General features: G+C 42.5%; 2 protein-coding genes across 3 annotated transcripts in view; one reads left to right on the top strand and one right to left on the bottom strand.

Annotated features, from left to right (window-relative positions):
• Positions 1-375: 375 nt before the first annotated feature.
• UBR7 (ubiquitin protein ligase E3 component n-recognin 7) lies at positions 376-11782 on the top strand. Its single transcript, XM_071745734.1, has 11 exons — positions 376-692; positions 1084-1217; positions 1864-1924; positions 3435-3530; positions 4618-4671; positions 5800-5905; positions 7143-7327; positions 7909-8040; positions 8430-8592; positions 9448-9509; positions 10259-11782. The coding sequence occupies exons 1-11, from the start codon at positions 522-524 to the stop codon at positions 10349-10351; spliced, it is 1257 nt and encodes a 418-aa protein (XP_071601835.1). The 5' UTR covers positions 376-521; the 3' UTR covers positions 10352-11782.
• A 1505-nt stretch (positions 11783-13287) lies between these two features.
• The window catches only part of BTBD7 (BTB domain containing 7), a 53808-nt gene continuing 41457 nt past the window's right edge, over positions 13288-25638 (bottom strand). Inside the window, exons 8-11 of one of the 2 annotated variants that reach the window (XM_071745729.1) lie at positions 25012-25201; positions 21122-21300; positions 19977-20405; positions 13288-18268 (exon numbers count right to left, since the gene is read on the bottom strand). In XM_071745729.1, coding sequence (XP_071601830.1) covers positions 17453-18268; positions 19977-20405; positions 21122-21300; positions 25012-25201 — 1614 coding nt within the window. In that variant the 3' untranslated portion in view covers positions 13288-17452. The remainder of the gene's footprint in view (positions 18269-19976; positions 20406-21121; positions 21301-25011; positions 25202-25638) is intronic. The other variant, XM_071745728.1, reaches the window with a different exon arrangement.

Here is a 25638-nt window from a genome sequence, read left to right as displayed (position 1 = left end):
TGCCAGGGTTCAAGCGGGCCGCGGATAAGCGGCAGGGAAGGCAGAGGACGACCCGGGGGTAGCGGAGAGCCCCCGCAGCGCTCCGGCCCGCCGCTACTCACTGCGCGTCCCGCCGCCGCCTCCCGCCGCCTCTCTCTCCTCCTGCACCAGGGGCGCCAGCAGCTCCATCACCCGCTCTTGCAGCTCGGCCACGGCCCGGCGCGCCGCACGCAGCTGTCCGCCCTGTCCCTCCTCGGGCGGGTACGGCACCCGCACCGTGCGGGTCTGCCCGTCCCGGCCCCTCAGCTCCGCCACCAGCTCCATACCGGGCACAGACCCACAGAACCGCCCCGCCCGCCGGCCCCGCCCCGCCCTCCCCGGGTCACGTGTCCCCCGTCCGCCTGCCGCGCGCTCGGGCTGCTCGGCTCCGCCCCTCAGTGACGCGAGGCCCCGGTCACCTGGGGCGCGCGGTTCCGCTTCCGCTGTGGCGCCCCCTGGCGCCTCGGCCGCGTGTTTCCCGCTCTCGGCCTCGCGTCCCGACGATGGAGGCAGCGGCGGCGGCGGAGGGCGCCGAGCCGGGCAGCGGCGGCGCGGGCGGCGCGGAGGAGCCCGTGGTCTCCTTGGCGGAGGTGCTGGCGGAGAACGAGGAGCTGGAAAAAGAGGCGCGGGCGGTACTGGGGGGCAGCGACCACGAGCGATGCAGCTACTCCCAGGTGGGGGCGGGGCCGGGCGCCGCGGGGGCCCGGGGGCGAGGCGACGGGGCAGGGGGCGGGACCGGGCGGGGCGGGGCGGGGGTCGCGGGGCGGGGGCGGGGCCTGCAGGGCAGGTGGCAGGGGTGGGACAGGTAGGTGAGGAGGCGGGGCCGGCGGGGCAGGAGGCGGGAGCCCGGGGCTGGGGGCGGGGGTTATGGGGTAGCGGGCGGGGCCGGGAGGGAGCGGGGGTGGAGGCGCGGTCGATGGGGCGGGGGGCGGATCCAGAACTCGGGGGCGGGGTCTGGAGGCGCGGGAGTGGGGGGGCGCGGCCGATGGGGTCGGGAGGCGGGGCCGCGGGGTGTGAGCGGGGCCGCGGGCTGTACGCTGTACGCTGTCCGGTGCCGTCCCGCAGGGCGCCGTGAAGCGGCAAGCGCTGTACGCGTGCAGCACCTGCACGCCGCCCGGGGAGGAGCCGGCGGGGATCTGCCTGGCTTGCAGCTACGAGTGCCACGGCACCCACCGCCTCTTCGAGCTCTACACCAAGAGGTACGGAGGGGCGCGTGCGCGATGGGCCGGGCCCCTCGTCCCGCCGCCCCTCGTCCCACCGCCCCTCATACCCCGGCCTCTGATCCCGCTGCTCCCCCCCTCGCTGCTCCGCGGCGGCCGGGCCGGATCGGAGCGCGGGCGTGCTGTCCGCCGCCGCTTTCTGCCCCTTCCCGGGTCTGAGTGCGGGGGCAGTTTCGCCGCAGCCTCTCCGCCGTGTGTCGTGTCTCTGTGGGGCTGCACGGTGCAAACCCTCCCGGCACAGCCGCGCAGGATGCTGCGGTCAGGTCATTGCGGGACGCGCGTTTCCCGTTCCCCTGGCTTACCGACCCCGTTCAAGTGCGAGCTGAGGCGTCTCAGCAGGAGACGAGAGTTGAATCACTTTTGCGGATTCAGAAGCGAATTCTCGCTCCCTTTTTGCCAACACACGCGGCCCCGCCAGGCACTGTTGCAAACGGTGGTGTTAGCCCAGACCCTGTGAGTGCAACACTGCAAGGCCCTTCTGCCCCTTCTGATGGCTGCTGTTGTTTGAATAGCCGCAAGAATATTCTTATGGCTCTTTAATAAACTGCTGGGAGTTGTTCTGAACACAAAACCTAATGTATTAGTTAATAATAAAAAGCCTGAAATACTATGTTGTTCTTTCCAGGAACTTCTGTTGTGACTGTGGAAATAGCAAGTTCAAAAATCTACAGTGCAAGTTGCTCCCAGTAAGTTCAGACTTAGGTTTCATGGATATAGAATCAAAATAACAGTCGGGAGGTTGGTGTCTTGCCTTAGCCAGTGCTGACTCACGTTTTTGCTGTTCCCAGCAAGGTAAACAATACAGGAGCATTACTGCAGGAGATAAAAACAGTTGAGAGACTAAAAGAAAATGTTGTGAGGTGGGAAAATGTTTGATCCTTCCATCCATGAATGTAACAGTTCTGGCATAATGCCAGAAGAGGTCATCATGCCTGCACTAAGATGTCTCATTAGCTTTAAGATGGCTTATGAACTTCTTGGGATGCAGTTTTGCAGTTGCATTAAAGACACTGGAGGTTGTGCTGCTGTCAAAACGAGAGTTCCCTCCCCTGATTTGTGGTTTTGATATGTTGTCACCAGAGCCTACTTACTGATGGGATATTTTTTACTGTATTAAGGCCCCTGTGCTGCTTATACTCAGTGTGCATTATGGACTCATCATGTAGTTAGTAATCTGGGAAGTAGTGACAGGAAGAGCTTGGCTGGGCTGCAGTGCCGCTCCCAGGGTAATAACAGTGCACATGCAGAAAAAGCAAGTGCTTTTGTGCATGCACATTTTGTTCTGGCAGAACTGGGACAGATCTAGAGCTAGCCAGCCTGGGCTACAGTCCAGTGATTCCCACAGAGACACCTGCGACAGTTTTAAGGTGTTACTGTTTCTCATTTGAGTCAAGGAATTGGATTGTGTGGCTGTTCCATGGTTAAGTGACCTTCAGCATCTGCCCATCTGCCCACTGATCCGGCTGACCTCAGGGGTACTGGGTGCTCACGTTGTCCCTTCTGCATTTGTCAAAACAGTGGCAGAAAGTGTTTTGTAGTGACATTGTAAAAGGTCTCAACTGTTTCTGCAAGGGCTGATGTACAATTCCGAAGCTCTCTGGCTGCAACTGTATTGACTGGGGTTTCTTTTGTGCTTGGTTTAGTTTGGTTTTTAAGTGGGCTTACTTGTAATTGAATTCCATTCAGCATGTTTTGTAATTTGGATAAACTTCTCCTGTACCGTGAGGTTCATGTGACATGAATTCAGTGGTAATAATATGACATGGAAGCTTAGTGGTAAATTAAAGAAAATGGAGTTTGGATCACAGTCTGGATGCTTAAGAAAAACAGAGGAGAAGGTGTACAATAAATGTACACATGTTGGTAATGACAGCAAGCAGGTGTTGGTGATCAAAACTTTACAGTAATTTTACATTAGCAGTAACTTAAACACTGCAGTTGCCATTTGTTGCAAGGTGGAAAGACTGTTTTTCCTCTTTCCTTTTGAACTGCAGTACTTCCTACATGCCTCCTCTACTGCTCATTGTATTGCATAAGTGTCTGAATAGTATCTTTTTGGATCTTCAAGGTGATGAGTATAGTGGTTGCTTTTAGGAATCAAAGAGGAACAGTTAGGTTTTTCTAGATTGTACATCTTTTTTTTGTCTTTTGCCTTTCACTGCATTGTCTACTGAGACATTTTTCCTTTCCTCCTAGGAAAAGAGTAAGGTGAATTCAGGAAATAAATATAATGACAATTTCTATGGATTGTATTGTACTTGTAAAAGACCATATCCTGACCCTGAAGATGAGGTAAGAAACACAAAACCTGGTAATAATTGTATATAGATGGGTATTTATGCAAAACATTGTGCAATGGGAGGTTTTTTAGCAATGGGAGCTGATTTAACAGGGAAGATTCCACTGTAAGAAATCCCACGTTCTGTATTGGTATTCGTCGTGTTCTATGTGAAATAACTACTTAATCAAGTTTCCTTTAAATGATAGAATATATTTATGCCTTAAAGACAGACAAAGAGGACAAAACATAATGTGTACAAAATGCTGGTGCATTCCTCTTTTTTTCTTCTTTGTGCTTATAAAGTTCCCTTAGGGAGTGGGTTTCTCATTACCTTGAGTAACGTGGCAAGCACAGAGTAAAGATATTGCACATGTTAGGATAGACCAGAATCTTCTTCCTTGTGCCTGCAGTAGTTTTCTGACAATGCTTCTGGGATGGGGAGAGTCTGTCCTGTAGGATTTGCTTTAGATTTCTTTTACAGTAGTTAGAACATTTTTTCTCTGGCTTAAGTATTAAAATACACCACTTTGTTTGTGCACACACGCTTTTGTTTGCAGTTGTAAAAGTCAGGTGTTCTGAATAATAGAAATGGCACAAGTCTTAACAAATACAGCAAAGTATTTTATAAACATCTCTCTGAATTTCAGAGATAGCTACCTGTTCCTGAAGAGATCATTAATAATTGTTCTGTAACAAAGCAGTTTGTACTGCACTGGGAACATTTGAGGAAGGATTCTGGACAGACTCCTGATGATATTGTGTCTATCAATATCTCCTGCTAAGCTGCCTGTTCATGCATTGCTGCTTACAGGAAGAAAGATTCTGATAGTGTGAGAGTATCTTGCTCTACTGGGAAAAGTAGTTTTGTAATAATAAATGGGAATTTCCACAGTCTTGCTAATATGACAAATTATGTATGCTGTTGAACTTCAGGGAAGCAAATTGAAGCATTAGCTACTTATTAATGGCAGCTCCCTGTGGGTGGGTGACGAGGGAAAAGCAATTCACTTGAGCAGGCTCTGCATAATACTGCAGTCTAAAGCTTGTGAAAGATTCTGGAGGTGGCTGTTAATGCTGATGATATGACCATTTGTCTAGATTCCAGATGAGATGATCCAATGCATAGTTTGTGAAGACTGGTTCCATGGAAGGGTAAGGAAACTATAAGTAGCAGAATTGCCATTTCCAGAGAAGTAAGTTAGTGACAGTGAAATTTCTATGGCTATTTTTACTGCTTGCTGTAGTTCTCGAAAGATCTATTACATGAGTCCTGAGGTACTTGTTTTCATCCTATGCAAAGGAATATTGAAAGTTTAGTCTTTTTTGCTGTCCACTCCAGTCTGAAAAACTGAGGACGATTCTACCTTTTTGAAGGTTACTGCTGTAGAATAAAATAATCATTTTATAACTGGCTTTTTAAAATGAAAATTCTCATCAATAGAATTGGTGAGAAAAAGATTCTTACAAAGCATATGATTGTCACTACCTGGAGAATTCACCATTTAGAATATTTTTTAAACTGTAATTCCGCTAAATAGCAAGTAACAAACTCTACTATTGGTTCCTGATTATGAACTTTGGGGAAATCTTTTAAAAGCAGCTCAGCACTTCAGAGTGCCCTACTTAACGTGTAAGCATTAAAGATTCAGCCTCAGATGCCTTGAAGGGCACCAGTAAAGTTCCATGTTTGAAGTTGCAGGATCAAAGACTGAAAAAAAATATGGCTGGCTTCAGTTACGTGTTCTGTAGATAAACTACAGGATTCTTCTGTATTAATGTATATATTAAGAACTTTGTGCTGCATACTTTGAGCTCCGCAAGGGTACTTTTCAAAAGAAATCTGCTGAGTGCTTTTAATTGCCTAAATAGTTCTCACCAGTTCACGGGGAGCTTTGGGACCTAATTCTTCTGCATAAAGAAGTAAGCACAAGTTACGTGAGATCAAATGTACCATGTGCAGTCGGCATCTTCACCTGTCCTGCCCTTAGGACAGTTTAGAAGAATAAGTCTTACAAATCAGATAAAGGTAGTTCTGAGTTTTCTGGTATGTAAAATGCATAAAAGGCTGTTGACAAAGAGAATTATTTCAGTTTTTCTCTGGAATTTTTATACCTTCTTTCCAGTCTTTAAGTTACACTCATAATCATTGTGTAATGTTAGCAGGAGCATATGCTTGTGCTGAAAATGTGATGGCATTTGATGTTTTGCTTTCTGTAAACCTAGGGTTAAGTCTGTTAACTTGCAGTGAGCATTTCTCTTCTGCATGCATCTTTTTGACAGCATCTTGGTGCAGTTCCCCCTGAAAGTGGAGACTTTCATGAAATGGTGTGCCAAGCCTGCATGAATCACTGCCAGTTCCTCTGGGCCTATGCGTCCCAATTAGCAGGTAAAGAAAATTAAGACACCTGAGCCAGTATTTCATTGCATGTATTTCTCAGTTGTATGCATGTATGCATGTAGACTTGGTTGATTAATGACATAATGCTGTTTAAGTGGTTGGAAATATGATATTCATTGTATTGGACAGTTGCCTTTCTCAGTGGAATGTGTGGGGCTGCAGTACTGTTGAAAAACACCCAAACAAAACGGTTCTTGTTCCTAAATCCTAATTCTGTGGAGCTCACTCTTTTATTAATATGACCAAAGATGTGCTGGCATATAGCTGGATAAAGATTTAATACTTGTCACAAGGCACTTCATTTATAAACTGAGTCAAAGATTTGAAAAGCCAGTCTCAGGGAAGCAGTGAGGCAAACAGCTGAGTCTAAGAGGCTCTGAGCAGCAAAGACTGAATGATAGGGACCTGAAATGAATGTGTAAAACCTTGATCTGGGTAGAGCTGGGGCTGTGCTCAGGACACATGTTCCTGGCAGATACAGCAGGTCTCTTCTGTGGTCACTGTGGGATTATAAGGCTATAGATGACTTGATTACTGCAGAAAGAGCTGGTTTCATACAGTCTCTTAAATGTTGCTTGTATCAAGTACCAGTTAACCTTTTATGTGCCAGAAATCTCAGTGGTAATTTTAAGGATTCCAGGATGGCTTACCTGGTGTTCTCTTCCTTCTAATATGAATATAGTATAGAATAGGTTTTGGTTTTCCACTTCCCAACCAGCAGTGTCACAGGGCACACATTTAAACTGAAATCAAAAGAAAAACTTGTTTTAGATAAGGAAGTGGTTAGTGTAATTAGTCATAGAGTTTTTTATGTGTGTGTCTGGAGAAAATGAAGAATTCTGACACTAAGTCAGCAAAAAAGTGTGCAACCTGCTTAACCTGCTGTAGTTGTATCAAGGGATGTCAAGGACGAGCCTCTTAGTAAAGAGTTATCTTATATTGTGATACCCTTTTCCCTCTGCTAGGGCTTGGATTTTGGGAAGAAGAGTGACTTAGAATAAGAATATGAGAGGTGAAGAAGACTGTGGTGGAAGAGAGAGTGGTTTCTTTGTATACCTAGGTCACTGTGTCTTTGGATAGCTGTAGAATATACCCAGGACCCTGCAGTGCACAACGTGATCTAAGTGCTATTTGACGCTGCACTCTAGAGAAAAGAGAACATTAGTGGGCAGCTTGTGCATTGTCTGGCACAGTGTTTTCACTTAGGTGGGTATATATCTTCCAGTTCCTCCTCTGACCAAAGTGAACTCCTTGGAAGATGAAGGGATTGTCCTGAAGGTTGATGAAAGTGAGGAGCAGAAGAAAGAAATAAAAAAAGAAAGTGAAGTGGAGCACCCAGAAAAAAAGGAGGAAAAGCAAATGGAACAGTTTAATGAACCATCCACCAGCTCTGGGTCTGCTTGTCCAGAGGTAAAACGGACCTTTTATGTCCTGTACATCTTGAGTCTATGAGTCTGTCTTTGTGCTGGTGAAGGGAAGCCCACCTCGTCCTGTATGGGGTCAGTGAAGAGGGAAATGCTCTCAGGCTGTTCCCGTGTTCCTCCTCAGTCACTGACACTTCACACACGCAGTGTCTGTGGGGCACAGTGTAGGCTGTGGAACATGGTTGCAGAAGTGGGTGACAAGGGTGTAATGTCTGTCTGCTGATAGGTTAGATCCATCCCCTCTTCTCATCTGTCTGGCCTTTGCACTGAGGTAGCTTCTGAGTTTGTTTGTTCTAATACAGGGGTATTATGCATTTGCATGATAGTCCAACACTGATTTCTTAAACATTCGTGGCTATTGCAGTAAATTTCTACAAAAATTTCCAATGGAAACTGCCAAAGCCACATGAAAATCATTGTGTGGATGTAGTGGTAATACAGATTGTTTATAAAAACAGGTGTCTGAGACAAAAGAAAAATCTTGCATAAGGAAAATGACATGCTGCAAAGAACAGAGTGTATTTGAAGTGACACTATTGAGCATTCAGTGCTTTCATTTTAATTCAGGTGGTTACAAAGAGTGAGAAGCCAGTCTGCAAGCTGAAAGAACTCCAAAGCAAGCAATTTTTAAAAAAAGATACTGCCACCTTTTGGCCATCGAATTGGAGAAGCAAATTATGCACCTGTGAAGACTGTTTGGTATGTATTCTCTTTGTTATTATCATTGACCTGGGGGGGAGGCAGGGAGTAGCTGTCACAGAACTTTTAAAGGGAAGCATGTAGATAAAATCTGTGTAAATGTTCTTACTCTGCATATAAACATCTAAAAAACCCCTCCACCTCATGTATAGAAGCATGCAATCCTTTGGAATTAATACAGTATGAATGAGCTCCTAAACATTTGCATTTTCTTAGCTGTTTTAAGTTCAGTGTTGCTTTGAAAGTCATTATGGGGCAATATCTGAAATGCTGGATGCAAAATCTAGAGTATTACTATTTTTATTATTTGTGATGCTGGACACAGAGTTGGGCAAGAGCATCTCCATCAGTGAAATTTTATAATAAGTGAATCTTCGTTTATTCCCCAGAAAATGTATTCAGAGCTTGAAGTCCAGTTCTTGACAGATGAATGTGACACTGTTTTGGCTTATGAAAATAAAGGTACCAGTGACCAAGAAACAGAGAGGAGAGATCCTTTAATGGACACCCTTAACAGCATGAACAGAGTCCAGCAAGTAGAACTCATCTGTGGTAAATACAGCTGTTTTTTTAAAATCTGCCTTGAAACTTTAAGTGAACAGTTTCTCTGTAAGAGATTAATATCAGGACTAGTGTGGTATCAAACTATTTTTGAAGTAACATGTAGGAGAGTCTGTGACAGGTGGCATGCCTCAATCAGGATTACTCTAGAGAAGTTTTTCCTCTCTGGACTGTAATTTTCATTTTAACTTTCATTGAGGAACGAGGTGGTGTGGGAACTTCTTTATTTCACATGTTAGACACTGTATTGATGGTAAAGTGAATATTTAAACATTATTACACACTGGTGCCTGGCCTATCTTGCCCTGTTACGGTGTTTTGGCAATCCCCTGTTGTTCAGGGGAGTGCCAGCCAGTGTCAGGGGTGCAGGTGCTCCTTGGCAGCTCTACCAGAGGGTGTGTTGGTGAAGCAGCACTAATCAGAGTTCTGTCACTGGAGGCATCTTCTGAGTGAGGGGTTTGGGCTCTGGTGAGGACCCTCACCCAGCCCTGAGCTGCAGGACCAACCTCGGCTTTTGCAGCGGGAGGTTGGGAGCAGGCACCCTCTTTTGATTAATTGTACTAACTCACTTGCTGAACCACAGCTCTCTCTGAAAAGATCACCTGAACAGATATTTAGACAGCAAAGGCTAACCTGAGAAATTATTAGGCTTCTTGTGTTTACCTACACTTGCCTTTCTTTTTATTGCTATTTATAATCCAGTTCAAAGCTAGATTTGTCTCTAGTAAATCTAATGAGTGACAGGATGCAGTAGAATAAGTTGTCTACTTGAGCCAGAGTTAAACTGAAGTTGGGTAACATCTTAGGGTTTTTTTTTTGTTTTCTTTCCCTTGCTTCTCCAACCAGAATACAATGATTTAAAGACAGAACTGACTGACTATCTCAGGAGATTTGCAGATGAGGGAACGGTAAGGCACAATTCACAGAATTTGTTTACCAGAACATGTTTTAAAATACTGTTCAGGGCTGGGTGTTGAATACTTGTGTAATATTTTTTTCCTGTCTCTTGAAGTTGCTGGTACTGCAGTAGAAAATCCCCAGTCTGATTAGAATTTAAAAGTTGTACTTTGTCAATGACATAACAGGGACCTTACAGAAATCTGCCTCTAAAATACTGAAAGCAGTTGTTAAATCTAAATGAAAAAAAGAAAAGGGAAAAAAGCTTACAACCTTCATGTTTATTCTTAGGTTTAATTTACACTATTAAGAATAAGGAGTGACTAAATATTGGCAGTCTTGTCACTTGTTTTTCTAGGGGAATTTGCATGCTATTAATCAACATACAGATACTGTTGGCTGCTTTGCTAAATTTCGATTCTTGGTTACATTGTACTGACTCTGAAGTGAGCTAATGAAAATCTCCCTTTGTGTCAGTTTTTCTGATTATAAAAGCCAGTGGTCAAACGCATTAAAAATACTTTGAGAGCTTTGCTCTTTGTGCTTGTTCTGCCTTTGGTGGATTAATTTCTCTTGTTTGGATTGTCTTAAATAGAGTCTGGGCGTTTATCATCTTCTTTGGGTGCAACTATCTGTATCTGTGAGACTTCAGGATAGTTGCTTTCTGTGCTTTGTGTATTACATGGGGGATACATGCAAGTAAAAAAAGGGATAATTTAATTTAATTTTTGTATAACAGCTTGGATTTTGCTTCCCTTAGGTGGTTAAACGAGAAGACATTCAGCACTTCTTTGAAGAATTTCAGTCACGGAAAAGACAACGGACTAACAGGATGCAGTACTACTGTAGTTAGACTGAAAGGGTCTGGGTCTGAAAGGAGAACTAGTAAAACAATTGGCAAACAGAAAGAGGCATCTTCATTATTTAGCTTCTCATGGAAATCTAACTTTCCAAGAAATTTCTTTATTTTGTCTCATAATTCCTTTATTTGTAGCGACTGAAATGCATTCTTAATGGGTACATTGCATTCATGGGGATTTCAGTACTGATGACTTTGCATTCCTGTGGTAGCTGGCTTTGTCTCAAGGGAGAGGCTGGCTTGTCACAGGAACAGTGTGGCCACTTTGTATTTCTTTTAGCCTTTCACTTATTTTACAGTTAGTGCCTATAGCATATGCTCTACTAGAACAGGGTGGGGTCTGCTCCTCCTCCCTCCTGTACAGTGCAGGCAGGCACCAGGCACTGGGTGTGCTTTGCAAGGCTGCAGTGCGTTGCTTTCCTGCTCTCAGTGGCTCTGTATCATCTCTTGGGGTGCAGTGATTACAGCAAATGCTCCCTGCACAAAGTAAGTGTCTACTTACTGCTCAGAGGGAGGGCACAGCACCTGAAAGGGTAAAGCAGGCACATGTTGTGGTCACGGCTGTTGGGTGCAAACACATCCTAACGTTGTGTCACATCAGGTGAACTGAACGGCACTGTCCTGCATGCTCCCTGGGCAGGTGAAACATCAGAAAACATAGGTTAGGCAACAGAATGTTCTGTTTTTATAAATTCAAAATCTTTGTTTGTAATATTGTAGGATGATGTTTTACATGCAAGAATTTGTCATGTGGAATTTATCCACTCAGTAGAATATCAACAATATCTAGGAGGAGGTACTAAATTAGAAGTTAAGCACTGGGGGGTTGTTACAGGACTCCTAATGTGCTTCAATTTTAAAAGTTAGCCTACTGCAAGTTATTCTACTTCACAAATGTTCCTGGAAAGACTCTTAATATCCTGGCATTTTGCTACAGTATAGAAAATATAGATCTTTTTTATAATCACTGTGATAATAATGGAACAGGAGATATTTCACTGACTTTTAAGAATCTACACTTACCTCCAATTAAGTACCAACTTTTCTTAAGTTTAGAGTCTAACATAGTTTTCAGTTTTCCTTACCCACAAACCCCAAAACAACCCTTAAGTTCTAGTTTTTAACTCCTGCTTTGTGTAGTTGAAGGACTTTACCATGGGGTACACTACTTCCATGTTAATGACTTTTGAGAAGAAAATTGGATCTTTACCTATCATTCTCCTTATTAGTTGTTTCTGACCACTTTACTTACAAAAGGTAGTTCTAGTATAGAGGCTCAGTTCACCAGTTTGTTTCACATGACTGGTTGCTTTTAAATTTAACTCTGGGTATTGTATGTGCTTTTTTTTTTTGTAGCAACTGTTATGGGAGTTGTAACTGCATATCTAACTACAATATCTAAAAATTAAATAATTGTTCAATCTATATACTGTCTTGTTTTTCTTGAAGTGCTGCTGTCACTTTTTGTTTCCATCCAAGATCCAGACAGCCACAGGGCAGCACAGTGAGGATCTGTCAGCTGTGTGGCTGAGAGACAGCTCAGGGCCAAGGTCCAGTAATCTTTGACCTTTAGCTCCAGCTTGGCCCATAATGTGCAAGCAGGTGTGCAGGGCTGTTAATCTCCCTTGCAGGTACAGCTTTGAGCAGGAGAAAGAGCAGAAGGGGATGATGATTCCTCTGTAGTGCATTTTATGGCAGGTAATTCACTAAAGGGCTGGGGGCTTGGGGGCCTGACACTTGCCTGGGTTCCAGCTCTGAGCTTGAATCACTCTGGACCAAACCCCTCTGTTTTCCAAGTTTTCCATATGAAAAAATGAGCCAACAGCTAACAGGGTGCAGGCCAATGCTACAGCCACACCAGCCCAGTCCCACCACTGACTGTGATTGAGAAATGATGTAATTTCCACAGAAAGGAGTTGCTATTGCTTGACACCAGAGGGGCAGCTCTGCTGCCAGGCACTGCCCACGTGTGGCACCAGCCTGTGCTGCAGCCCTGGAGAAGGGTTCATCTGAAGTGGCCACAGCCCCTAAGGTTGTCCCTTCCCCCCTTTGGTACCTTGTGCTGTTTTCCTTAGGCCTCCCCTCCCTCTGGTGAGCACCATCCTCACTTTGGCTCTGAACTCTGTTGCAAAATGCACAAAAAGCCTCTAACACTGAATGCCAGATTGGTCTAAGTTAAGGAAGTTGTTCTTAAAACTCATCTTCCACGCTGTGGGAATGAAGGTGTCAACAATTAACATTTAAGACCATACAGTACTCTACCCACCCCCACTTTATGTCGGGGCATAACCCACGTATTTTGCTGTTGTACAGCAAAGTGAGACTAATCAAAACTTCCTGCTGCTGGATGACGCACTTTTCAACTTGAGTCATCTCTTTGAAGTGGTGAAGCACTTGTTTGAGTCAAAGAAATGCAATGAATATTCAGCTCATGCTGGATAACTCGAGAATGCTGGGAACTTATTGAGTGCCTTTATCTGGCTGCTCTGCTGAGAAAATAAACGCTTCTAGATCAAGGGCTAATTCCCACTGCCCCAACGGTGAGAAATCCCATTGCCTGTAGCAGTGAATAGTCTCAATCAATTAAGCTCTAGCCAGATGAACTCCCTTAACCATTTCACTGAAGAGCTTTTCCTTTTCAATAAGCTGCTTGTACAGTGCCACTAATCTTGAATTCCTCTTTTTACACTGGTTTGTATCATTTATCTGCCACGGTCAAAGCATTATCATGCACTTTTTTTTTCCCAGAAGAAACAGCAAACCTTACAAGTTTTAAGAGCCTTTTCTGTTAGGGGGCACTTAAGTGTTTGTTACAAACCTTTCCCCAGGTCCATGGTCACAGCGAGCTGGGTGCAATGAGGGAGGGGATGGTGGGGTCAGTCAGATGGCAGCACTGGTGACAGATGACTGGAAGAAGTCAGACAAGCACCTTCTATACAAGCCATTTATTTGAAATGCCAACTAGATGTAGGATAAAGTCAGTGTTACATGCTTCTCAGCAACAGTAGAAAAATAGAACCAGTGAAAACCTTTTTACAACTGTAATGGTACTCAAAAGAGAAATGTATTGTTTTACAATGCATCACACAAGACTAGAATTCAAGTCTGGAGGTACCTAAATAAAAATACTATTTTTTTTTAAAAAACACTATGTACAATTGAAGCGTAAACAAGTTTTACAAAGTACTGGTTATGCAGGTTGTAGAAAAAACACTTGCATAGGACATGAAGTCAGTTTAAGAAAGTTTTCTGAGCCTTTAGCATTGAAGGCACTTGACTTTATACCAGTAACAACACAAGGACAAGAAACAGAACCGTAACATTGCCAAAGGCAGGGCTACCTCCTGGCAGTACAGATAATTACAGAACCCCCAAATACAGTTTTACAGTTTTATCTCTCAGCTGTTCCCTGCATTCAGCGGAGTTCAGCATCACCTCTACCACAGAAGCATATAATTATTAGAAGAAAGAACAGTGCCTCAAACAGCATGAGTATTCTTTCAAAAAAAATAAAAAAAAACAACCAACCAAAACCCAACCTCCCCAATAACCCCACAAAACCCAAACCAAAGAAACCCATAAGACAAACATTTTGGACATACCAGGACCAAAAAACAAGGCTTACAAGTACAGGTGGCTATAGCCTTAACTTTCAGAAATTAAACTCCTCAATAACAGGAAAAATACATCAAGAAACTGCCAATCAACACAGCAGTTATTAACACGCAACTACAGTAACTCCGTAGAACAACAAAACATTTCAAAGGAAGGATCTGTTTCAGGAATTAAGTTATTTATCCATATATCAAGGAAAAGAGGAGGGAGTCAGGGAAAAGGGAATAAGAAGTTTTTGCATGTTGCTCACTAAATGGTAGCGTGAGCTCTCAATAGAACAAGGAGCACAAGTCTTCCTCATTCATGAAAACAATGATTATACCTCTATAGTCAAGCAAAATATATAGCCAGTAATCTGTTATCTCCATCAAATTTACAGGAGAAAAAGATGTTAATTTCCAGCCTAATGAGAAAGTGCTTCATGTAAACAAGGAGCTTCTGCACCAAAGTTTCAGTAGACAGAGAACAAGAAGTAGCAGGTAGCACAGGTATGTGTGTTGTGCAAGTGAGATGTAGTATGAACAACAGCTTCTGAATAATGCTTCCATGAAAAATAAAGATGGTCTTCCTCCTCTCCCTCTGCACATCCAACTAAGTAAACTTAGTGAATCCTAGACTGGAGTACAAAAATACCGTTCCAGTAATTTGACAAAATCCTTCTTTCTCCCTTCAAACCAGCTGCTGTAAGCTGCTACCTTCTTCCTAACTCAAAATATACAAGTGAAAATGCAGATTGTCTACATGACCTGATTGTCTTTGTGGCCTCAGAAGGACTTTTATTCTCTTTTTAATACTGCTCAACTTCTGAGATTGCAGAAGCAATTTCATATTCTAAAATGCAGACCTGTCCCCCCAGAGGCATTTCTCACCAGCTTATTCCAAAGTATTTCATCATTTCCCTCAAGCCATAACCCCAAAACTTCTCAGTCTTCACCAGACACATTCCCACAAATTTCAAGCTTAAAAGATACATCTGCAGATTTCAGCCCCATCTCTGTCCAGGCACACATTATAACGTCAAACTAGAGTAACATAAATAGTTTTCTCCAAGTACATCTATTGATTTCAGGTAAAAATAAATTATCCAGAACAGTAAGTCTTCTGAGGACAGCTATGACATTTTAGTAATTAAGCTACCAACATACATATGATGTAAGTGCAGTGAGTTTTGAGATTTTTTTCTATGTGATGAAAGTTAATGCTTCTAGTGCTGGTGCACATAAGACCAAGTGTCTGGTTAGAGCCAGGCAGTCAGACACCACTGTGCCCAAATCTTCAGAGGAAACTCAATGAACCTCAGTCCCTAACCTGCAGCAGCACCATCCCCCCACTGACACCTTCTTGCATTTAACAATGTTCTACACTGCAGTCCCATGGAAATACTGTATCTTGGTGATCAGGCCAGGACCACCAAGTGTCTTCTCTGTGGTAAAAAAACAAAACCAAAAAACCCAAACAGATTAAAAGGGCTGACAGAGGGGACAAAACCAAACCACATCTCCCCTCACCCACAAGACACATCATCCACACAGCTCAGCTAAATTTCCCCTCCAGTCCTACACCATGCTTTCCATGTCTGCATCTCGAATGCAGTGTCTGCAGAGCTTTCCTAGAAGCAGAAGTGTATGCATGAGACATTAGGATTTATTGGTTCAAACACTTATATCTTCATTTATCTAGCTGCTATTTGGTAGTCTGGAAATGCAGTATTCATTACATTTCAATAACATTGTGCATTTGTTACCAGGCCTTCCATACTTTAATGAAACAGTTCAGATAAGAATCTGCCATCAACTAAAAGTGAAGTTGTAGCAAGATTTCTATTTAATTAGTATTAAGCATTTTGAACTGCAGGGAACAACTCAACCTAATCTTAAAGTACCTGTTAGCTCACAACTGTGGTAAAAGTTTTCTACTATATGGAAAGTCTTCATTATAGAAACTGCATTTTAAAAAAACCAAAACCAAGCAATAGGCCTTTACCAGTAATCACTACACTGCAGTGGCATCAGATCCCTATCCTAAATTCAATGAACCTGTGGTAAAAACTGCATGGTAAGTATTAAGGATACACTTAATAATTACAGTCATCAAAACCATTACATTGGTTAACCCCAATGCAGTGGCAGGGAGCCAGCCCAGATCACTATAATTCCCTCTTCATATCACGTTAACAGCATGAATCTCACATCTGTGCTTTAAAAACATAGAAGTTGGGGAAATGGAAGTGTAATTTAAGAGTGCTAAAGCTTTGGACATTTCATGATGTTAGAACAGTTACTCTTCACGTTGATTTTGTTCACAGAACAGCTGCAATTATGAAGTCAGCAACACTTCAGATCAGGTAAGGAACACTGAATCACGTCACTGAGAGTGAAGCCCTTTTAAAAATCATAGGCAGGAGAAAGCAAGGCAATGAGCAGTCACCTCAGCAGTCACCTCAGCACCTCTGTTGGAGAAAAAACCCTTCTCAAGTGGAAGGTTACCATGCAGGCAACAGCAAAGATATTATGCCTTGTCTTCCTGATGCTTCAGGATTTAGCATTAATCCTCAACTCCGGTCTTCCCTTCCCACCATGTATGGGGTAGCTGGAAGAACAAGTTATCACTTTTTTACAGTTATCACTGTTTTACAGTATTTCTAGATTTATTTCTGCATGGGCAAAGGAACAATTCTAGTCTGTCTAATAAGTGCTTCTGGGTGATAATGGAGTTCTCCATGGTCACAGCTAAACCAGAAAGCAAACAGAATCAGACTGTCATACCCCAGTGAATTTCGCTGGAATTTGGACTCCTAAATATCCCCCTGGACGCTTAAAAACCCAAATATAATTCTCCAAGTGGGCTTGCTAGACAAAGTCCAGCTACCAAAACTTTTCTAACAAAACATTAGACCGGATTCTTGCTGTAATCATAAAAATCAGGAAGATTTTAGATCTAAACAAACAACCAAAAAAATCTAACTAAAAATGTAGTATTTTGATGAGCTGTTCTTTGGAATTACTATAATTAAAAAATAAACACATTGTTACTATCTCATAAGAAAATACATTTCATAATGTGCAACCCAATGCACATAGGGAACTGGCAGGTGAAAGGGAAAATGCAAAAGTATGAAAATACAGTCCTTTAAATGTGACAGTAAAGTTCAACATATTAGTACAAAACTAATACACTAAAATAGATGTACAGGTGCAAAAGGCTACCAGGTTGTAGAAAAAAGGTACCAGCTTTTTTTTTTTAAAGGCTTAATTAATTTTGCTCAAAACAAAAAAATTCCCACAAGGTAAAACCAGAAGCAGCATTAAAAATAAACTGGTAACATGCTGTCTCTAATAAAGCAATGTATGTACAAAAGAAGTGAACGAAACTGAATTTTTCTGCTGGCATGAATGAATTTGTCTGACAGAAGTCAGGCCAAAAGTTGCAAAAATGGTATGTTTACAACTCTTAGGCACAGAGAAATAGTGGAGGTTTGTTTCATAGGGCAGATTTTTTATACAGGAAGTCTGGTTTGTTTGGAGACCTCCTTCCTCTGCTTACTGCATCTTCCCTTTCCAAATCTGCATTTCTCTGTGCCCCGTGTTCCAATGGCTCATCATCTGCCATTCTCCTACTGGGTCTCTCTTCTGGCATTTCAGAGGTGTATGCAGAGAGTGAAGGTCTGTTGGAGGTTAGCCCATAGGTTAAATCTGTTTCCATTTTTGTTCTGCCCCTGATGTGAACTGGGCCATTACCAGCATTTTCCTGGGCAGCCAACGCCAAGTCCAGTCGCTGGGGAGGTTGTTCTAAGACATCGAGGTGTATTGGCTCATTCTTTTGTCTGTGTTGATGCCCATCTTGGGAGAGCAGGTATTCCCTCCTAGAGTCCTCTTGCTTTTTGGGAGATATCTGGGAAGGTAGATAGGCTGACTTTAAGCCACTTGGTGATGCCTTGTTGTGGCTGTACAAATCTGGGCCAAAATAGATGCCTTGTGAAGGCGAAGGGCTGTGCCTGTTGGGTGCTGGAGTAGAGGGTCTGCATGCAGCATTGGAGAAGTCGTAGAAGTCAGGATATTCCTGCTGATTTTCTCGAGTATCTATTTTTTGCTCTATTGCATGTTTCTTTCGAGAAGTGGGCATGTGTCTGTTCTGAATACATGAAATGTGCTGGGGGGGACCGGGCCCTACCTCTGTAACTGTCTGGCTTAGTTCTGTGTTGACCGTGAGCTCAGGTAATCTTCTGTCCTTTAAAGACATTGCTGAGACACCCATTGCGATATCTGGCATCAGTTCATTCAGTAAGGGCTGAGTACACTGGAAAAGAAAAGAAATTGATCTATGGAAATGAAGAAAAAGCTAAACACAAACTCAATTTTGAACACTTTCTGTCATTCAAAACAGCATTTCCCTAATTTGCCTTTGCCTAAACCAACTGCAGCCTGCAAGTTTCCTACACTGTTTAAAGAACACAGGTATCCTACAACCTCCACCTTCCTGCTCACTTATGATTTCTTTCCTTCACAAAGCTGTTGTGCCACAATAATAGCTCCTTCTTAAAAGGCTTGAATGTGCAGTAAAGGGCAATGTACAGTTAAATTCTCACAAGTAAGCCTGCTTTAAGCCACCTGCACTTACCAAACTTAACAAGGTACTCTGTGCAGATCTTAAACAATGGTTTGTTACAGCACACAGCTGCAGTGCAGGGAAGCCATGAAACATCTACATTGTCACTATTGATGCAACACCTCTGCTTGCCTAAAATTTTTGCATGCAATTTCTTAATTGCATGCACACACGTATGCACAACTGCCTCAGTGCTTAGGGGGAAGCATCAGTCAGGGTGCTGGTGAGATCCACAAAGCGCGGCAGTCACCACGCGGCTTTCTTCTTGCCTGCACCTCTGAGCAATCCTGCCATGCAACAAGCATCATGCAGTCTTCCAGACTGAAGAGTTAAAGTTTCTACTTCTATTCATCATTTCTAATGAAAGCAATTTCAGTAATCATTGATTACTAATGACTCACAAAATACAGAAAGAAGGCAGAACAAAAATATCCACCCATATTAAGCTTGTTTCTCCTTGCATTTTAATAGAAACATTCTTGCAGAAATGTTTCTGATGTGCAGAAGATGACTAGGTGGTTTCCTTAGTGAAGTCAGTATTGATCAGGAGAGATCAGATTATGCTACAAAACATACAACTGACCAAGCAGGGAACAGCTCTGCTTTGAAATTAAATATTTTTACCTAAAATATAAAAAGGAATGCAATATATTTGTGACAACTGCCACACGGAAAAAAAAAAATAATAAAATTCCATGTTTCCAGGTTAAATTTGCATTTAAAGAGCAGGTTTCCAATATGACAACAGGGCACTGGAACTGTTCCTATCGCTGAAGAAATAAATAACTGAATTCTTCATTTAGCATTTCATGTACTTCACCAACCCATGCCTTAGCCTTAAATGTTTTCATTGCATCATACTGTAGTTCAGCATCTACAATGACTGCCTTTAAATGCCCTGATAAACCCTTTTGTATTTGTAGCTACCTATTTATGCTTGCGGGTTCATTTTAACATCTTCCCAGCTTTAAGACCTTCATGTTCTCCACAGGTTCTCTTTATACATATCTGTTTACTCCAGTTCAGCTTACCTATTAATAGTCAAAACACCATCATATTTCTACCCATGAATTATAGCATGCAGCCCACTATTGAAGCTGACTTACACTTTGTTTAAATGTAGAGCAAACTATTATTTCATGAGATGAACGATTCCCACTTGCCCTTCCAAAATGCTCCAGTCCCTGGAACACTCATTCTCTCAGGGATTAGGGTATGTCTTTGGGATGCAGAATGCTGATAGCTCGTTTGGTAGGAAATTCTTCCCCAAACCTATGAAGATGCTCTTTTATCTAACAAAAGCCAAGTTACTTCACCATAAGAATCCTACCCAGCTCCTCTCTAGAAGCTACTCTGAGTGGCCAGAAATGGGGAGGAGAGGAAACATCACAGTACTTACTACTTGCTTGTCAGCTGCCATCACTGCTGCTGCTGCAGCCACCGTTTGTCTCCCCAGACCTGCAGTGCTGGTGCAGTCAGGAGGTGCTGCTTTAACACTGGGCAAGTAGACAGGCGGGGCGACCTTGGGAGCAGTGCGGGAGTGGAACACTGAGTGATTACAGGGGTAAGAAAAGGAACGGGAGGGATGTTGACTTGGCACCCTTTGTTTCAAGCCCACTTTGAACTGGTTATGAATAGGAGTTGCTGGTGGGTGGTATGGAGGTGGAGGAGGGGGCAATGGTGGATGGAAGGCCACAAAAGAGTCCAGTTCTGTAAACATGGTTTCTACGGCGGGAGTGCTGTTAACGCGACATCGTCCAGACTGCCTCACAGTCAGGAGTGGGCTTTCGTCCCCAAATCGCTCATCAGGAAAGAATTTGTGAGGATTCTGCAAAGGTAAAATACATGCATGTAGCAAAGCAAAGTAGGAAGTCATGCAGAAAAAACTCCTGAGCTAACACACACTGGAAACTAGAAATCTGCAAGAACACAACGGCCTAGTTGTGCCACCTAAAACCTCAGCAACACTTGAGGTGATTACAGCTTACTAGAGAATTAAGATTTTTTTTTTTTTTTTAATAAAATAAGTAGCATCATATTCACTGTGTGAATAAGTTGACCAACAAATGCAACTGCTGTTAAAGCAGCAGACAACAGAAGTGGGATTTCCAATTTCCCAGTCCCAGTATGTACTATGCAGATCTACTGTATCCATTAGGAGTTCAGTTCTTCCTCCTCTCCGATTCAAATCATAACCTAGATTTCTAGTTATGGTTCAATTATTCTCATCAGCTGCCTCTTTGGCAGATTTTTTCATCCCCAAAAATCTGTGGCAGTAAGAGGACCCTGAATGGCAACAACTCTTGAGAAAAATATTTATACATTGCACCTACACATTTTTAAAATCACATATATCAAGTGCAACAACCTCACTGTAATTTGCACCTGGGCAGTTCTAAAGTTACGAAGGCATTTCAAAGCATTTTTGAACCTGCATGTGCACACAGAACATATTTCTCTTACTACAGTTTAAACACTGAGGTAAATTCATAAGCAGAACAGAATCAAAGAGTCTGGGGTCTCTCATACAGCAATTTTTCCTACCTGCAAAAGTTCAGCAGCAGCATCAGAAAGTCCAAATTCCCGCAGCACACGGATCTGAATCTCATAGCTGACTGTGGCACCTTCTCCACAGTTCAGAGCATAAGCTCTCTGCACCTGCTCGGTGTGACGCAGCTCCTGCAGCCGTTTGATCATCTCTTTCACAACAAGGAGACTGGGAACTGGGGATAACAGAGAATGGAATGGGGATAACAGAGATTACTTTTTGGACTGTGAGACAATAAGGTTGATAGCAATGGTTACATGTAATTCTGAAGGAAAATCTAACATCAGGCTGACTTGGCATCTTTTCTTTTCTTTTCTTTGTTTTTGTTAAGAAGCCTCCTGCCAAAAATAGTTCAACTTACACATGTTCCTTGGAGCATCATTAAGCCACACGAAATAATACAAATATAATACAAATCGTAAAGACTTATACCATTTTTCCAGCTTCTGCTAGAACAAGCCACAACTACAGCCTTCTTTTTAAACCCCTTACGATGCAGGAATTTCATGATTTGAGGTAGGGGCAGGATATCTTAAATAACAACTGAATGTTCCCTCATGAATTCTACAGGCCAAGAATTCATTGATTTTTCTGGCATAGACTTCATACTTCAAGTGGAATTCTATAATCACAAGACCAGAATACCAGTAACTACAGAAAGAGCATTTTAAAAAATTACACTAACTGAAAGCCAATACAAACCTGTTAAAATTATATTGTTTTATGCAGCCATATTGAAATAATTTAAAAAAAAAATAAAAATCAAACCAAGCAAACCAACTTTCCAAAAGGAAATCATATATAATCTGGGGTATTTATCCTCTTGCAAAAGTTTCTCATGCCACTTCTTGCTGCTATTGACAGTGAATGATATTTCTGTGTGGTCTTTCTGCCCTCAGGAAAATGTGCAAAATGTAAGACAAATCCAGATCACTGAATATGTAAGTCCTGGCATCTGATCCTTCACCAGCTTTACAAGCCTTATATATTAGCATGACCAGATGTCCATAATGAAAGCTCATAAAAATTAAATGGAGCAGACAAGAAGAACTCTATGAAAAAACATTTGCATTACAGAAAGAAAACCCAACACCATGCAACTATAACTGGTCCCAATTTCACAATATTTACATTGATAAATGAAGGGTAAGCATCAGCAGTGCAAGTTGTCCCCCACCAAGTAAATTGCTGTACTAGGGAAAAAAAAATACATCAGTTCTTTCAAGCCTTAAAGGCTTGGAAATTAGTCCTCCACAAGACCCTCCACACACTTAATTGCTTTGAAAAATCCTGGTTTAGCAGCCAGATGTTTAGCTGCAACCAGCATTTTGCTAACAATGAAAAAACAAAGATTTTATAGAAGTCTGAAGCAGTTCTCCAAGCTAGTCGGCATAAAAACTATTTAAGTTTTAAATGAAAAAGTGCTATCTACTCAAACCCAGGTTAATTTCTAGTTTGGTTTTTTTTTTTTTACCAGTATTCATGTGAAACACATGGAAGAGAGATTACACATAAAAAAATACTATTTTCTGAAGTCAGTTGCAGGATTTCTAATTCAAACTGAAAATGGAAAATATCTAAGGAGATTCAATTACCTGCAGAACCTCTCCTTATAGTAGGACAGTTTTCAGGAGAGGCTGAACTTATTTTACAATAGCATTGCAACAAGAGCACCAAGACATGCTGCCAATTGTATTTATGCAAATACAGCCCATGGGCAGGGGGTAAAGGAAGAAGCAAGCGACATATGGAGAATACCCAAGCTGTAAAGAACCCCCTGTTCTAAGAGCCTGGCCTAAGGGGCACAGAGGTGATGGTGTCTAGCTCTGTCCAGCAGTTCCTGTGCTCCATCTGGTCTCTGAGATGGATTCCTGAATCTCAAATTAACTGCACTCCATCCACCCTTCCTAGCACAAGGCACTGGCAAAAGAATCAGTTCTTTTGCTTAATTACAGAACTAAGCAAAGCAGGCAGCTACCAGGACACAATCCCTGTGCCCCAACTACTGGCCAGGCCCAGGGATCATATCCCTGTCCAAAACAAAGAGCAGGCAGTAATTCCTACATATTAAGTTTTACAGAATCAAGCTGTAGTGGAGTTTCAGGTTGGTCAAGATGGCTCATGTTTGCCAACACCTTTGAAAAGGTGTTTCCTTTCCAAGTTCTTTGGAAACTAAGATTGAGCAAAGTGTTATCAAAATGACATCTTCTGATGAAACAGAACATTCAATTCACAGCAAGTATATTTATGCTTTTCTGTAGATGGGAAAGTCTGAGTACTGTAATGTACTGCTGAGATGCCATTGCTGTAAGTTTCCAAACAAACAATTAGAACTTTTATCAAATTACAGACGTTTTCAGAAGCTCCTTCTAGGCTTTATCAAGTCTCTTCCCAAACCATAAGAAACAAATAGACCTAAAAACACCACACAAACCTTCCTAGAACACTTAACTGCAGTGCTAAACTGTATAGTGTTTCAAATCTTCCTAACACCACTTGAATTCTCTTGCAGTAATTTACAGTTATTTTTGTCCCATCTCTAGTATCTGTAAAAATAGTCTATCTACTTCCTTTCCACATAGTTGACTTAAGAAACACATAACTGATATACAAGAGCTTATAAAATGGTGGATGGGGAGCGGTATAGAGAGAGGAAGATGACTGCTTTTTTGGTGGCACGTCCATGTTATTGCTTTTCTGGAGACTCCCAAACTGATCCATATCTACTGTAATATGATACTTTGATCTAAAAATGGATGCCAAAAGTTTATGCAAATTTGATGAAACACAATGCTACACCTGTGACCAAATTACTTCACATGACTTGTGGCACATTTGTTTCTGTATTTTAGCATGATAGTAGCTCATTATAGGATTGTATAGCCTTGATTTTCAGACATTTCTCCAGAGCTTCCCTCAGACATCTGTATGGACAAAGCTGGCTGCACATACCTATGCCCAAAGTTTCCCACTTTCTACACTGAATTCTAAGTTTAATCTTGGTCATTTAGCTATCTAATCCTGCCCTCCAAAATACTCAATGACCCTCCCAATTTGACATTAGCTTCAAGTTTTGCCAGTGTACTCTCTATGTACACTGCATATTAATGGGGAGGGGGAAGGTGGGAGAAGCTAAAATGCATCGGGAATCCCACTAGATATATTCTTGCAGTCTAACACTAAAATATCAAATGCATAAATGAAAAAATATAGTATTTTTATGACTATATTTTCCTGGCTTGCCAATGGGGAATGTGATGCCAAGTATCCTGAACTCAGGAGAAGGTGTACCTACTTCCACCTATTAAAATTTACTTTACCACACAAAGAATGAAGCTGATTTGACTTCAAAACTGAAGTGATTTGGTAAACTGAATAAGTGTGCATTGAGTGCCTACATCCAGTATTTTTCTGGCAAACTGAGTTAAGCTGACTGCCCTGCAAGTTATACTCCCCTGCTTTTGGATTTTACAAGAAATCAGTATTCTGCCATTTTCTAGCCTTCTCATTCTTACCCATCTCTGATGACTGGTTATAGAAAAATGAGAACCACTCTGAGAAAAAAGAAAAACAGGTTCCAGCAAGTGTTCCATAGTAAGTTTAATCAGTTCAAGGTTTTTCAAATTACTCAGCTGAAGCAGATTAAAATAATATCCCCTCCAGTAGCTTACTTTCAGACTACTTACTATGCCATCCAAAACTAATGTCTTCAAAGTAGCACAAAAATAAAAGGACTACCACTGGATGGGAAGAAGCCCAAATGGTGCAGTACTACTTTCTGAGCTAAGTCACACTATTCAGCAATTCATATTCCCCCTCCCCAGCCCCAGGCCCCCATCCACTCGCACAAGAGCGACGAGCATTGCAAGTGATGCAGCAGCCTTACCTGGGATCTCATTGGCTATAACTGAAGGAGGACTGGCCTGGTTAGTGCTGACTTGCTGGTGGGTAATCATGTGGCAGCACTGTGGCACCGCGTTGTTCACCATGTAAAGGGTGTCGGGCACATTGGACATTCGCACCATCCGCAGACGAACGAGATCGGTTTGTTCCACCATCATCTCATCCAGCACTGACTGCAACGACAGCCACGAGAGAGAGAGCCCCATGAAGGCACTGCTCACACAGACACACCCACTGGGAACTGCTGCAAATACAGTTCCAGCAATGTCTAAACCATAACCCTTCCAGGCCCCTAACAGTATTTGGCTTTTCCACAGCATTTTCTATTCCATTTTTTTAGTCACGAACAGAGTTGAGTTTCAGAGCTAAGAGGAGGCAGGTGAATAAAGACTGGAGAAGTTGCTTTGTTTATTTTGTGCCTGTCACACTAAAAGTAACCTCCTTGAGGTCAAGCAAAGCCTTGGGTCTCAACTGCTCTCAACTCCCAGTGGCATCGAGTAGGAGGCACTAGGCTGAAAATGAAACGTTTCCCTCTGATGTCTTAAGGAATAGAAAGGGACTTATGCATGCCATTTTAAGATTCTCATTTAATGCTAAATGAAAAATGATT

This window comes from Heliangelus exortis, chromosome 5 (genome assembly GCF_036169615.1).
Source record: "Heliangelus exortis chromosome 5, bHelExo1.hap1, whole genome shotgun sequence".
In the NCBI taxonomy this organism is placed as follows: Eukaryota; Metazoa; Chordata; class Aves; order Apodiformes; family Trochilidae; genus Heliangelus; species Heliangelus exortis.
Note: the sequence above shows the minus strand (reverse complement) of the source record. Positions and strands in the feature narration are given on the sequence as shown.